Here is a 15,265-nt window from a genome sequence, read left to right as displayed (position 1 = left end):
AATCAATGACAGCCAAGGATGAACGGAGTTTTACATTGTATATGTTTTTATTAGTTATAATGACCAAGTACAATGTATACAGCTACAATGGCACATGCATGTGATATCACGGCTACTCACCATTATTTTAAATATTATTGCCCTATAATTTTCTTTTGCTCAGCCTAAGAAAACATGAGTGACCTAAGGGGCCTTGTCACTTTGAGTCAAAGGTGAGAAGTGGTACAACCCTTGGGTTATGAGTATTTTCGCACTGAATGATGGCAAATATAGGAAATATAACAGAATTATCGGAACACACATGGGTTGTGAAGTGGAAGGGATGATGGTGTACATGTACATGGACATTGTATAATGTATGTTTTTATTGGTTTGACCAAGTACATGTGTACTGTGACAATATAATATGCCACACTAGTTTTATATCACTAACATGATAATACACACTGGTTGTGAGATGGCAAGAATGGTGTTGTATCCATTATTACAATGTGTTAGTATAAATGTTATCAACTCCAACATCACACTACATGTATGTTCAGATCACAATCTTTCCAACAATGCCGGTAATACTAACTAGATGGCCAAAGATAAATGTGGGACAGTGTTCATACATCGTACATGTGTGTGTATTTGTACTGTAGCAATTCTACCAAATGTACAATTATAACTGCAAAGTATAGCTAGTTTCATTATCCAAGTCTAGCCTTACCTAACATAAAAAACAAACAAACAAACATGAACAGTTAATGTCCACTCTAAGCCGGGTTAAATTTAGGTCAGGTACAGGTACAATGGGGGTTTAGAGTCAACTTATCTTTTGTGTCTGACACAAAATTCCATTTGATTATGTAAGTGTCTTTAGTTTCCTACAGGGAGGGTTCCAGGGTTAAAGTTCAGGGTTACTGCTAAATGATTGGAACAAATGAAGGCTATGCTAATATTTTGGTATGTGATCTGTGTCAGGTACAAAAATTCAGTGTGTATGGGTCCAAAATCCATCTAAATAGCTTTACTACTTTTGTGTCACCTCAGAGTGAAACTCACAGTTGTAGCCTGAACATTGCAAGATACAACCCATCAAAAACACTGATGCATTTGCTTGTTTCTGGTAAGCAAGAATGAGGCAAGCTTCATGCAAAGACATAATTAATGTGGGCAACTTATCAAAGTACATGTATAAACAAAGTGTAATAACAAATGTACAATAACAAATACAACGTCCAGCAAGTTTCGTATCAATTTTCTTTCCAACAAAAAAAAAGATCATATAATTATGTGTATGATAAACACAGGATAAGGACATCATATATCATTTGTGGGAACAGAATACATTACAGTTTACAATGTCTGATTACTATCATACATGTACCACTATATACATAAACCACTGTATACCTTACCAGACACCATCACAATAAATTTAATAACATTCAAACTGGTGATGAATTATTCATTTGACTGACATCATCAGAAAGTAATAATTCTGCTCTATTTTTATTTCCCTTGACTGAGAGATATATTAAATTACAAATTTTTACTGTAGGTGTGTGGCACGGATATAATTCTTCAATTTCCCTAGCTATTTAGAGAACTAATCACGACACGACAGCTCTGTCATATTGCATCTGTTATCTTATTAAGAAATCTTTTCTATGGACATCTATGACCATCCATCTTGTGGATACAATATGTATGTTGATACAATATGTGTCATAAAAATAAAACACCTATATAATGTACAAGATTCTTAAAAATTTGGCGAAGGAAAATTTCACAGCAATAATGAAAACTTGACAGGGGAAATATTTGAAACTGATGAATAGATGAAATATTGGAAACAGAGTAAAAATAAAATATCTGGAAATTAATTCTAGCTGAATTCAAAACAGTAAAGGAACAACGAATTAACTTGATGGAAAGGAAACACATTAACTTTTTTTTATCAACCACCTATGAAATGAGATAGGAACTTTTTACTGAAGTTTTGTACAGGATTTACACAACTTACACTGGATATGTAAAAAGGTTCATTTTTTTTAGAGTTAGATATTTATATCCTCCGTTAAAATATTCATAATTGCACTGAAATCAAACTATTTCAATATTACAATATTAAATATATATGTATTCAACATTACGGTTACATTGAAATACTTACATTTCATGGAACGTCTAAATTTGAAACATGTTGTAATATTTCATTGAAATACATTGTAATATTTCATTGAAATACATGTAAAAAAAATGTACATAAATTGTAGTTAAATTGAATCATCTATTGAAATATCTAGCATTGGGGTTAAACTAAAAAATTTTGTATACTTCATCAAAATATTTAAAGGCCAGGGTTTCAATCCCTGATTCTTGCATTAGTGTTATCTTATCAGCAAAAGGCCACAGTTTCAATCCTTGGTTCTCACATTGGTGTTATCTTAGCCATAAGGATTACATAGGATTATTCTTTTGTTGTGGACCATAGTTCTGCCAGACAATTCTCACCTAAATATTAATCCTTTTTTCAAATTGGCCTTTAACATTGAGATTAAAAATGAAATATTTAAATGTTTCATCGATCTATCATTGTACTTGAATTCAATACACATCTTCAGCAAACCTGAAAGCACCAGGTGTTAATACATAGTACATAGTACCTTATCTACACTCACATTAATTACAATTTCAATGAGGACAACAGTCTGTGTAATATTATCTCAACATCCTGCCTAATTTTAGTCTGTCCTATTGACACTTACTGACGTCCAATTTTATAATTAGCTATTATTCCTAACATTTTTCTTAAATCGTTGGGGAATAATATAATAATACCATGGCAACAATTATAAACAAAGGAATCAAAGGAAGTGGCAATTTTGAGCGTTCTGACACAAAAGAACCAATGAAATACATGTACATTGTAGACGAACATTGTCGTCACATAGAACGAGAGTACATGTATACATGTATTCCCTACTTTTTGTTAACCTGGCTTGTGCATGGTATTAATACCCTTAATACTCTACCGGTAAGAGGTACATGTACCTGGGTACATGTGTGCTTACATTATTTTTTATTTGGAAAGGTGCAGTACATGTACACAGGGCTCAAAATTAACAGTAGTCCCTTGTCCAAAGACTACCAAATCTTGTCATGGGACTACCATAATTTACAGCTGGTAGTACCACTCAGACTACCACTAATTACATGTATGCATGGTTTCAAGGATGGAAGATTTACGAACATTGTTTCAGTAACACACATAAATGTATTTCCAATAGAGGAGTTCTGTTTTCAGTTCAGGAATATGAGACAATTGGTCACCATCCTTGGGCTACCAATTTCTGGAATTGGTAGCCCACTGGGACTAAGTTAATTTCAAGCCCTGCTGTATACATACATACATGTATACAAATGTAAGTATATAATTGAAAATTTTTGTTAACATTAGAAAAATATTTGTTTGTTTCATTGGGAAAAATTGCAAAAATGAGCAGATGTCAAGTTGTTAAATAAATACAATTCATCATACTCAAATAAGAATTTCTGAAATTTGGTCTCCAGGAAACCGTTACAGACTGAAATTTAGAGAGTTTTCTATAGAAAGACAGACATTGCTATGCGGGTAATTTATCAGAAAACTCATTGAAATCACTCAATTTTTTGTTTTGTTTTAAATAATGCAAAACTTGTTCTACAAAATCTAGCTATGTTTCATAACACATTTCACTATCTACAATGTTATTAAACACATGCATGGTTGTAAGAAATGAAATAACTGGCAAATTTGTACTACATTTGGTACATTTTTTCCTTTTCAAATATATTCACACCAAATCCGACATGTACAAATGAATGAATGAATGAATGAATGAATGGATGGTTGGGTATTCAAAGATATTCATTTTTTTATTTTGTTTTCCTTTATACAAATGTACTGGCATTTTATTTTTTTGAGACTGCATGCAACTGAAAGGACAGTTAGCTTTTCTTAGCAAATAACCCATCGGACTAAGTTGTCCTCGCAATTCAACATACAACACAGCATATAACAAGGCTTCATAGAAGACACAGTTACCCCCCCCCCCCCTAAAATATATTACTTCTACATGTTTGTGACGGATTGGTGACATGATTTAAATACAGACGCTGAACACTGATAGACAATTTTTGTGATTCTCCAAAACTTGGTACTCGACTACTCACTCCCCTATGGTAACTGACAAGAACACCAGGTTTATACTATCCTTATTATTTGGCCCCATTATTTGAATTGTCAATTTAAGCACGAAACCCACTTCATAAATAACCTCTACGAACTCAAAGATAATGGTATTCTTACTCCATGATATCAACAACACAAATTCATAACTACATGTAACATTTACCAACTCAAAGAACACGGTACATGTATCTTACTCTATGAGATTACAGGTCAACAAATGTACTATTTTTACACGTAATAATTCATGAGAGGGTATGACAAATTTAACTACACACACACACTAGAATATAAATATACTAGTCAGCAGACATGTCTGAAATTTTGTAAAGTTAATCAATACAAGTATCTCTATAACAAAGTTATTTTAATAATTTCACAGATTCGATTATTTAAATTGCAAACTGTATTATGAATTCCGTTTCACAATAACTTTATTTACTGTAATTATTGTTTATGTTTACTTTGTTAATTTACGAGTAAATTCATGTGATATAGATCTATGGTTTGTTATCATTCTATTATCATGATACACAAAAATAACAACAATTGTTTTTATAATCATATCATTCACAATTCAAATAAAGGTATGGTCTACGTGTTATTTTTTCATTACAAATCATTAACTTGGTTTCATTTGGAAATGCATGTATAATGTAACTTACATGTGTGTACCAATTATATTTATACATGTAGTTCTCTTTTGAAATTATATGCATGTTTATTTTCTTATCATATATGTACAAACAATGAATACAGTATCTTTAATTTCCTAAAATCATACCTTCAGTGAACCAAAATGTACTACTACTATAAAAAAGTCAAAAGTAATTCATGGAAGGGCCAATATCATTTTTTTATGTTTTTTATTAATATTACTTACCAATAACGCTATTTTATTTCATTTATAATATTTACAACTTTTGAATTGTGCACGCCCAAATCTGAAACGTAATTTTTTCGTAACAGAGTAGAGAAATAAGTGAATAAAATTTTTTTTTTTTTTTTTTTTTTTTTTTGCAAACAATGACACTATGTTTATTTGGAACATAATACATTCATAATTTCTAAATGAATCAGAAGATTAGGTAATGTAGTTGTATATTTATTGCCATTATGTATCATTTTTAACACACTAGAAATATGTTGCGATGTCGCTCAGAACAAACAATCTACAATCCATACAAGACAACACCAAAACTGGCCACATAAGACAAGAGTAAAAACTGTTAAAACTATTCAAACTATACAATAGTGAATTAACCCTTTCATTCCTAGAGACGACATTGGAATAAATAGAAACTTGATTGTAAGAACATTTTCTAAAAATTTAAGAATATTACTTCATTGGGAAGTAATATTTCTTGAATTCTGGTCTAAAATAAAGTTGATCTTTTCCCAAAAATTACAGAGAAACAAGAATGTTTGTTCAAAAATTTTGGCGGGAAAGTTTCTAGTCCTGTGACGGCCAGAAGGAGCAACTGAAGAAGGTCATTTGTGGGATGCGTACTGTCAGTAGCAATAAGAGAGGCTCTATGGACAATTCCTTGGTAGTAGAGATTTTCAAGAGATGGCAAATCTGTGTCAATTATTTTTGATGCAGTAGTCATTTGAGCACACTAACCACATAACACATAATCATAAAAGTATGTACTGTATGTTATGATGATGACCTATCCTAATTATTCATACATGTAGGTGTGGTTGTACAAACCAGACTAAACATAATATTTTTTATGACGCTACACACATATTTACCAGAATTAGGTCAACACAAAATATGGCAACAATTGAAAATATTTTGGCTATAAATTTATCATTTTTGCATATTTTTCTCTCCAAATTTTAGCAAAAGAGGAAAATTCAGCAAAGCAAATAAATAATTGAGATTCTGTATATTCAATTGTGATTGGTTGGTGTTTATTTATATTTTCAATACTTCCTAGATGGTTATCACCTCAGATGGTCTCCAAAACTGACATAACTCTTTTGGTTAATGTTAAACAAACTGTTCATTTAGTACCAGAATACAGACTCCATGCCATCTTATTTCTGTCCCTCTCTGGACTCCAAGCAACCATTCCCCTCCATCATATTATTCATACAGGACTTTAATTGAAATGTATGTATGTATGTATGTATGTATGTATGTATGTATTGTATGTATGTATGTATGTATGTATGTATGTATGTATGTATGTATGTATGTATGTATGTATGTATGTACATGCATGTGTGTATGTGTGTATGTGTGTGTGTATGTATGTATGTATGTATGTATGTATGTATGTATGTATGTATGTATGTGTGTATGTATGTATGTATGTATGTATGTATGTATGTATGTATACCATGTACATGTACATGTATGTACTGTATGTATATACGTATGTGTTAATATAAGTGTACATTTGTACATTTTGTATATGTGGTGCATGTGAATATGTACATGTATGTATTTGTGTCAAAATCTTATAATGAACAATCTCATAATTATCCAGTCACTACTTTCTGACCTAATCTTTAGGCACCTACAGTGTACATGTACAGCTGACAGGAACAGGAAAACATTCCATTCCTGGATCCAATGAGTAACTATAAAACAAGGATAGTTCCTGAATCACCCTATACATGTACAATGAACTCTTCAGTCTTCAAATCAGGAAGTGAGTGCAGTCTACTGGGCTATATCACAAACCGGTACTTCATACAAGAATGGAGGGGAAGTCAGGTTATCGCATGTCATGTATGCTATTGTATGTGTCATTGTACACTAATTCCTCATTCCTGTACTCATTCTAAGGGTAACCCTGTTTTATCTTCTCACTGTACCAACTCTTTTTCAAAACGATGGGTCAGAAGCCAGTTCAAAAATTCGTCTGTGAGAGTGTGTGTACATGTACAAATGTACAAATGTACATACATCATGTTGGTGATGCTGTCAGCTCAAAATCAGACTTTCAACAGTCTGAATGTCTATATTATTACAACAGATCTGGCAATTAATGTCAGGAGGAAGCTAAATCTGTAAGGTCTGATGGGGTGCCCTCACACATCGGTCAACACTTACTGAGAGGAGATCGGTAAGGGCGAAACGACACAACATATCTTACAGTCTACAGCAACTACATGTATGCAGAAATTGCATTGTTAAAAGTCTCATATTTCCAGTGATAAATTTTGGCCGTACACACTTGTAGGGGTAGCCATTAGTGATGTTGAAATGTATTTTCTTTTCTAACCCTACTAGAGAAGGTATCAATTTTGTATTATTTTGCTGGACTGAAAAAATACTGTCAATAGCACTTTGCATAGCTGAAATCCATATCTGACATACACAATGCAGTGAGAGAAACACGCTTCAAACATAAACATCCCTTCAGGATAATGGTACATCCCATGAACTTTGGCCAAGCGATTACGTAACATTATAATCATACATGTATGATGTACCTCATGGATTTCCATTTTAGGTTTAAAGGACCGACTGTTCTGATGGAAAATCACTCTATTGGATACAACTTGAAAACCACTGATCGGATCATTTTCATTTGAACAATGTTTAATCTACACACCCCTATGTAATTTCTCCACCAAATCTCAAGGCAATTGGTCAGGCAGTGTTTGACTTTAAGCTGTTTACACATACACACATGCACATGCACACGCACACACACAACTGCACATACATATTACATGTACACACAAAATTTTATGACATCAGATGTCATAAAATTTTGTGATGATCTATAGCCTAACTGAAGTACTTTAGTGTTCAGTTGTGCCAAAAAAAAATGCCCGGTGGGTTCAGTCACGAGTAACATAGAAATAAATAGAGATGTCCTAATAAATGACTGACAGCAGGTAACATGTTGTAACACTGACTGACAATGTCTGTCTACAGAAACTATCAGGCGGACTACATTGTAGCTTTTGTCAAACGAAACAAACTAGTTTCTAGTACATCCATGTAGAAGTACATGTACATGAAACTCTCAAAATGATCTAATCCCTTTCAATAGCATGAAACGGACACAAAACAAAAATTTGTGTTTACAATGTCAGTTCCTTTCCGAAGTGAAAATAACAGTATCGCTTGAACTGTGTGATTACAGAACCCAATTTGATATGTGAGAGCATGTGTGGACTACTCAACAGTATTACTACATGTATTAGCACGAGTGCTTGCGATGTTCACTGCGGCCACAATTTCATAAAGCGTACATGTAGTGAGTGAAAGTGCATCAGAAAATTATTCTAAGACTCCAAGTTTTCTACTTACTGAAAAGTAAACAATATTTTTCAAACAGCAGTGTCTCTCTCTCTACAATAATGGTTTGATTTTGTAACATGTAAAAATAGCCGATTACAAGTTATATACATTTTGTACAAATGATACTATCAAAGTGCATTACTCACAGCTTCTGGTTGTCAAGAATGCATAGACATGATGTACATACAAAATATATCTGACATTGAGATGTTTAAAATTTTTAGCATGTTTGCAGCTTCTTTTTCACACCAGCCATGAGTTTTATGTTTCATCTGTGCTAGTTTACACAATCAGTTAAATTCATGGAGGGGGTCGTTAGTACATGTACCAAGTTTGAAAATTACGAGATTTGAATGGAGGAGGGGCGGTTGGGGGATAGGGTTCCGCTAACATTGTTTGCATATTTATTCGATATACAATGTACATGTTCGTAGTACATTGTACATGTATATCGATGTGCCTGATAAAAAAGTGTGTAATATACACAGCATCGGATAGCGATCACGATGAAAACCATGACAAAATACACAAGGCACTTTCTGAGTCTTGAACGTTTGTAAGCCAATTTGACGTTCCACTGATGCACACAATTTCTAGTGATGCACCAAAATTTGGCGTTCCCCTATCTCTTACTATGTGGTGACTCACAAGAAATCCCAGTTTTTATCATTTTGACTCACAACAACAAAATTTGGCTATCATTAGAGAGCACACTACTCTAAACAATGTATACCATCTTTATTTACATATACCATCTTAATTAGGGACTTTTTATTTCTGAAGAAGGTACAATGTACATGTATTATTTTCAAAATGCATTTGAAAGCACACGATACATGTATACTGTGAACCTGGAAATTTACGCTAGAGACTTACTGTCACTTATTTCGCTGAAAACTAAAAAACACAAACATAATAAAATGCCTTCTTGTAGTACATGAACACAATGAACCTGTCTGATAAGTAGTAAGAATTAGTCTTTGAGAACTAGTTAAAGACTGGAAAATCACAAAATATTCTAGTGGCAAAAATACCTAGGTTTACAGTATTATTATCTCACCATGTCTCTATATAAGTGTTTGCTAAACACTTACTCAAAGAAAAACAACCACCTGGCATTTATATATCACAAACACTTCCAAGTGTTTTATCTCCTGCTGAAAATGTACATGTGCGTTTAGCTTTGCATTGACCTTTTGCAATGGATATCACAAACACAACATTGGACATTACCTTTAAATCCCAACAGGGCACAACACTTTATACAGCATGTCAGCATTACCATTTGAGTTAAACTCTCCATGAATTCTTGCCAATGTTTTCACACTTGATACATAAATAAGTTTTTGATTTATGATTGCAAATTGCCACTGATATCATGGTGGTGGCTTTAAATCACTTTAACGACCGCTTGGAAACATTCAGAAACAAGGTCACTTGACTATTTTCTTCTGAATTTTTTTTTTTTTTTTTTTTTTTTGAGGGGCTTTGAATTGAACACAGGCATGTTCCATAAATATTCATAAACTTCTGAAGGTGTACTGCATAGTTATTTTTGAAAAAATCAAATTAACAAAAGTTTGTTCAAATCTTTGCTAAACATGCAACTTTACAACTTTAAAAAATATATTCCCTTTTAAAGTGTTTTTGCTTTAGGTTTTGGAACCCTAGAGCTCTGGTAAAATCTGCTGCACTGGATAATTTCCATATCTATCAATTACCATACATACATGTGTACATGTCATTTGGCTGGGGATCCCTGGTAAAAAAAAAAAAGTGGGGAAATCCTGTAGATTTTATGCCTCAAAAACACCAATACAAAAATGTGAATCCCACATTCCCAGGTTCTGATGTCATCATGAAATTTGCATAAAGTCCAACAAACATTTTTGAGACCTACATGTACAATGAGATCAGTTTGACCTGTATTTTAATATTTGCACAGTCACCCCTGAATTTTTTATGTTGACCTTAAAAGAGGTCACTTTAAGTCTAAAGTCTTTAGTGTCAAGTACCAATCATTCCTAAATCATCTCATTTCAAGGTCTCTGCTAACTTGTAACATACCATCTTTTCTAAACTTTATTTTCAATGTAAACAGTCACTGTTATTTTACCTCATTGTTTTCTTGTGATCCCAGACCAGATAATGATATAGATAAAGTGTCTGAGAAAAAGCTTTCACTGTGGTGCTTTAATACTTCTGTAAGAAGTAGATAACTGCAAAATGAACTAAAATGAATTCCCCATACGAGAATAAAATATTCCAGGGTTCTCCACGGTCAATAGAATAATTCAGTTGACACTATCAATGGATGCCTTGATACCAGACTACGTCAAGAAATACCAAAGTTTACCCTTGCAATGCTTGAAATGTGGCTGTAAGTTCAAGAACTAGAACATTATATCAGGTTTCCGTTTTATATTGACATTTCTGTCCTAGATTTACAGTGCCTCACAGAAGGTCAGTGTGAGATATATCACCACATTGTAATTCTTCTTTACAGAGACATACATGAAGACATTGACAATGTGTATACTTAGTATTTTCATAGGTTTTGGAACCCTAATTACAAAGATAGAAAATGTAGCAAAATTGACACAATTTCCTATATTAAGCAATGATTATGAGGGGAACCCAGGTATAATATAAGGCCTGGAGTAGTCAAGTAAAATTTTATAACTTCCCATCCTGGTAAAAAAATAAAAATTTCCTAAATTTAAGATTTTGAAATATCTCAACTGTAATTAAAACAAATGACAGATATCAACTTTTTTCTATACATCAGAAGTTGGCACTCTTTTACTGAGAATTTCATTACTACATTTTGTACCTTTGAATGATTCCAATGAACCAAAATTCCCATCCTACAATATAATGTAATGTTAATGAAATCATACTGGAAAATACTTCTGAAAATAGTTATCTGTATAATGCAGTATACAATGTATGTGTATCCCTCTTAAAAATCAGAAATCTGAGCACATATTAGAATTTCAAAATTCTAAATAAAAAAAATAAATAAATTTAAATACATTCTGTTTCTATACTTTGGAATTAGAACTTATATACTTATGACAGAAATTTATATATATGATAATAATGTGTATTTTTAGTAGCTACATGTATTTCATCAGTATTTACACAAAGTATGAATCAGTATAATTTATGATTCAACAGGGTTGGTGATAGACCCCATACATGTACATGTCACAGTTTCCAAGTCACAGGATGTTGTTCTTGAGTTTATTAGCCTTGGTTGAAAAATAGAAATCACAGTCACTCGTCTAGTTCCTATACAATATCGTTACGATTTACACCTCTGTAGTCTACATGTAGTTCCTACTTGTATATGATATGGTTACTATTTTATTCACACCTCCATTCACAGTGTTGTTAGAAACCATTGTGGTATCCAGACTAAGAAATCACTGGTTGGAATTTGGTTCACATATTCTGCCAACATGGCAGTTGCATGTAAATGTCACAGAGAAACGTTATCTTTTCATGTTGGTTTGAACACACAGGTCAAGAAGTACACCTACTGTACATGTACTATGTGTTCTACGTGCACACACAATATTTTCATTCTACAGATTAATGATGGTGTTGTCAGAGTTTTCACAAAAACAAATGTGTTCATTTTGCCTCAAAAAAATTATAGGTTGGAACACAGCCTGTCACAGGAGACCAAATTGAGTCAATCTGACCTTTGACCTGGAACTACCAGACGTGTGCAACTTGATATTTGGACTTCTAAAATGCAATTTTGATTTTTTTTTATAATAGAATATTGGTACCAGTTCAATACCCAGGACAAGTTGCAGGTTATCTGTCTAAAATTATATGAGAATCTGTCAAAAAGTTACTTTAAAGGTAACAATCTTAATGAGGAAGGAGTTAGCTACCCAAGAAAATGATACTCTTGATGATGGTTACTGACCTAAAACATGGTGAGGGTAAAAAGATCTCGCATATTAAATTCTGTTTATCTAATCCACATGACCTCAAATCTTCTTATGCTATATATAAAGTACACACACAGAAGCAGCCTTGGGTTACAACTGCATTTTGAAATCTGGGTAGGGCTTGTTGAAATGAAACGTGATAAAAAATACAACACCCTTCAGGTCAAGAAGTGGATGTATAATGTATGATTGATACTGACAGACATGTTTTTTGTGGTGATCAACTCTTTCATCATTTTATTTGAATTATTCAACGCACTACAAATGTCAAATGACTGGTTAGACAATCTGAATGTCCCAGTGTTTTCAATGTTGCAATTAACGTTATAATCTGAATTTAAATTTTTACACTAGTTATATTTAAAAAAAATAGAAAATACCAATATGAATACAATATACTGTTCACAATACAGTGCAAGTTCCTTGTCTGGGTATTCCTCATTCATGCATAACAAATGAATCAGATGTACCAGTAGACAAGTTCAGGCGCCTGTAAAAACGCCATATACATAAATGTAATTACTATACAAATATACAAAATTCTGGTTTGAGCATGGCGCTCACTTTTTAGAGGAAAAAATTAACTTTTTTAAAAAGTAGGTCAAACTACATTGTCTAAACAATCAATGAAATACAATTGTCTAATTTTTTTCTTCTGTTGTTGACCTTTGACCATCACCGAAAATGTAGTTCTGTACTGTACTACTTTTAGTACAAGTCATGGATTACAAAGGGCCCTGGAAGTCAGAATTTAATAGGGCCACATTTTTAATGGCATACTAATCTCATTGTTTATTTTGTCGAATCAACTTTACCCTACTCCAGACTGACTTGTACAGAGAGACTGAAAATCTGTCCTTCACACGGACTGCAGTGAAATATTACACATACATTGTAATCGAGTCATAGAATCGTCCTATTATTGGAACAGGGCTTGAATTCATTGCATCAACAATGAATTCACACGGACCATGCATTGACTCAATAGTAACACGACACTGCAAAGTTTCACCAATAATGACTTTTGGCAATGACAGGGTGTGTGTTGGGGGGGGGGGGGGTTACTCACAGATAAAGATATTCCGCATTCCTGTTATGTAATATTCGCGGGTCTCGATATTGGGTCCAAAAATATAAACAGTGTTTCCTGTTTGCGCAAAGTCTGTGAACTTTTAGAGGACAAAACACAACAAAATTGCTTCTTTTTTAGTATATAACGGGCTTTACAACCATTTCAACGGAAGTTTTATTGCTTGTGATCATAATGTCTACATTCGTTTATTATCTCAAGGGCTCGGCTGCTGCAGTTTTAATCCTGACCTATTTACGGTTAAACGTGTTCCTCTTCTATCGTGTAGCATTACTAGTTGCTCCGCTTCTGCAAAAAATGACAACAATTTTACCTGCAGTGGTGGGTGTGGTTACTAAATAGTACTTACCAGTAACGCCTCAACGTATATTTGAGATCTGGGGTCGCGGACATACCGCTCCAAATTGCTATACCGTTTCTCAAGGCTACCTCGGTTCGCCATGGTTCGCTCGATTACGTTACACGCCTATCTTAGAACGTCACAACATAACAACATTTATATTATAATGTACCACTCAATGTCCCTCCAATAAATTCATTGGCATCGAGTTCTTCTTGTATGCCGTTACTTTGAGGATTTCCCGCTGACCGTATTAAAGTTTGAGTCACTTCATGGGAGTTCCCTTCGGCCGATCGTGTATGTTATGACAGTAAAACTTGTCCGACTCAACGTCGCACTTCATCAACTGGTGAAGTCGCAAACCCTGCGTAAGGTACTTCGCGATTCCACAATCTAAGGCCTGATGGCCTCCACCGTTATTACGATAAAATATTCAGCTGGATTCTCCGGCTGTTTCGACGCTTTTGAAAAGTTTTAAAACCACGAAAAGAACTAAGTTGTAGGACTGATCGCCTCCATTACCACAGTCCCTTACTCAAAATGGCTGTCCCACTGTCGGAATTTACCACTTCCCTAAAAAGGTATTATTTCCGGCACCCACAATGCAAAGTGAAGGAAAACGCGAACAAGGTTCCAACTTTACCCGGGAAATATTCACCTTCAACTGCACTGTTCAAATGTCTTGAGGAGATATGTGAAAAGAAAAGACAATCGAAACAGGGAGTTCAAGCAAAAGGATACATTTATCAAAATAAAGGAGAGAAAAGGAAGAGTACGACAGAAAGCGGCGATATATTTGCATATTATAGACATGTAAAAGGTAGGTTAAAACAGGTTTGTTTGTTTGATTTTTAATTTCAAGTTTGAGACGACCATGCAATGGGAAAATGTGCACAAGTACAGAATTTTAGGTGTAACCTTTCACCATTACATATGTAAGATAAAATCGTAATATTGGCAGGTTCAACAACAGCCCACAATAAAACAAACAAACGTAAGTCAAATATCTGACGTAGAGGGCCCTGTATCAGAGTGGAGTACCATGGGCACATTTGCCCTGGTATGGGCATCGTAAGGCGAGCACCTGAAGCACGCAAAGCCGCGTAGACGCAATTGATATCATTGAACTGTATGCGCTTCCCCTCTCCTTTTATACCTTTGTATTTAATGTTTTGAAACACTCGTAGAAAGTTTATAGGTTCAAAGTCTGGATAAAAAAAATGTATACGTTTTTCATCAAATCAATAAAACAATCCATTTTAGTTACAAGGTGTCACTCTCAAATTTGAAAACTGTTCTATATTTTCTTTTCAATCTAATTTGCATATTGAAGGTCAGACATAGAAGGCAGAAAGCGTAATTTTCTTCACGTCAT

At 33.7% G+C, this 15,265-nt stretch overlaps 2 protein-coding genes across 4 annotated transcripts in view; both read right to left on the bottom strand.

Moving 5' to 3' along the window:
* LOC144446058 (rho-associated protein kinase 2-like) overlaps window positions 1–14,429 on the bottom strand; it is a 71,911-nt gene extending 57,482 nt beyond the window's left edge. For all 3 annotated transcript variants that reach the window (XM_078135749.1, XM_078135750.1, XM_078135751.1), the window contains exon 1: window positions 13,900–14,429. In XM_078135749.1, coding sequence (XP_077991875.1) covers window positions 13,900–13,992 — 93 coding nt within the window. In that variant the 5' untranslated portion in view covers window positions 13,993–14,429. The remainder of the gene's footprint in view (window positions 1–13,899) is intronic.
* Window positions 1–15,265, bottom strand: part of LOC144445556 (small ribosomal subunit protein eS21-like) — a 372,415-nt gene that overhangs the window by 107,934 nt on the left and 249,216 nt on the right. The gene's annotated exons all lie outside the window — the stretch shown is intronic.

Source organism: Glandiceps talaboti, chromosome 14 (assembly GCF_964340395.1).
Source record: "Glandiceps talaboti chromosome 14, keGlaTala1.1, whole genome shotgun sequence".
NCBI classification, from domain to species: domain Eukaryota; kingdom Metazoa; phylum Hemichordata; class Enteropneusta; family Spengelidae; genus Glandiceps; species Glandiceps talaboti.
Note: the sequence above shows the minus strand (reverse complement) of the source record. Positions and strands in the feature narration are given on the sequence as shown.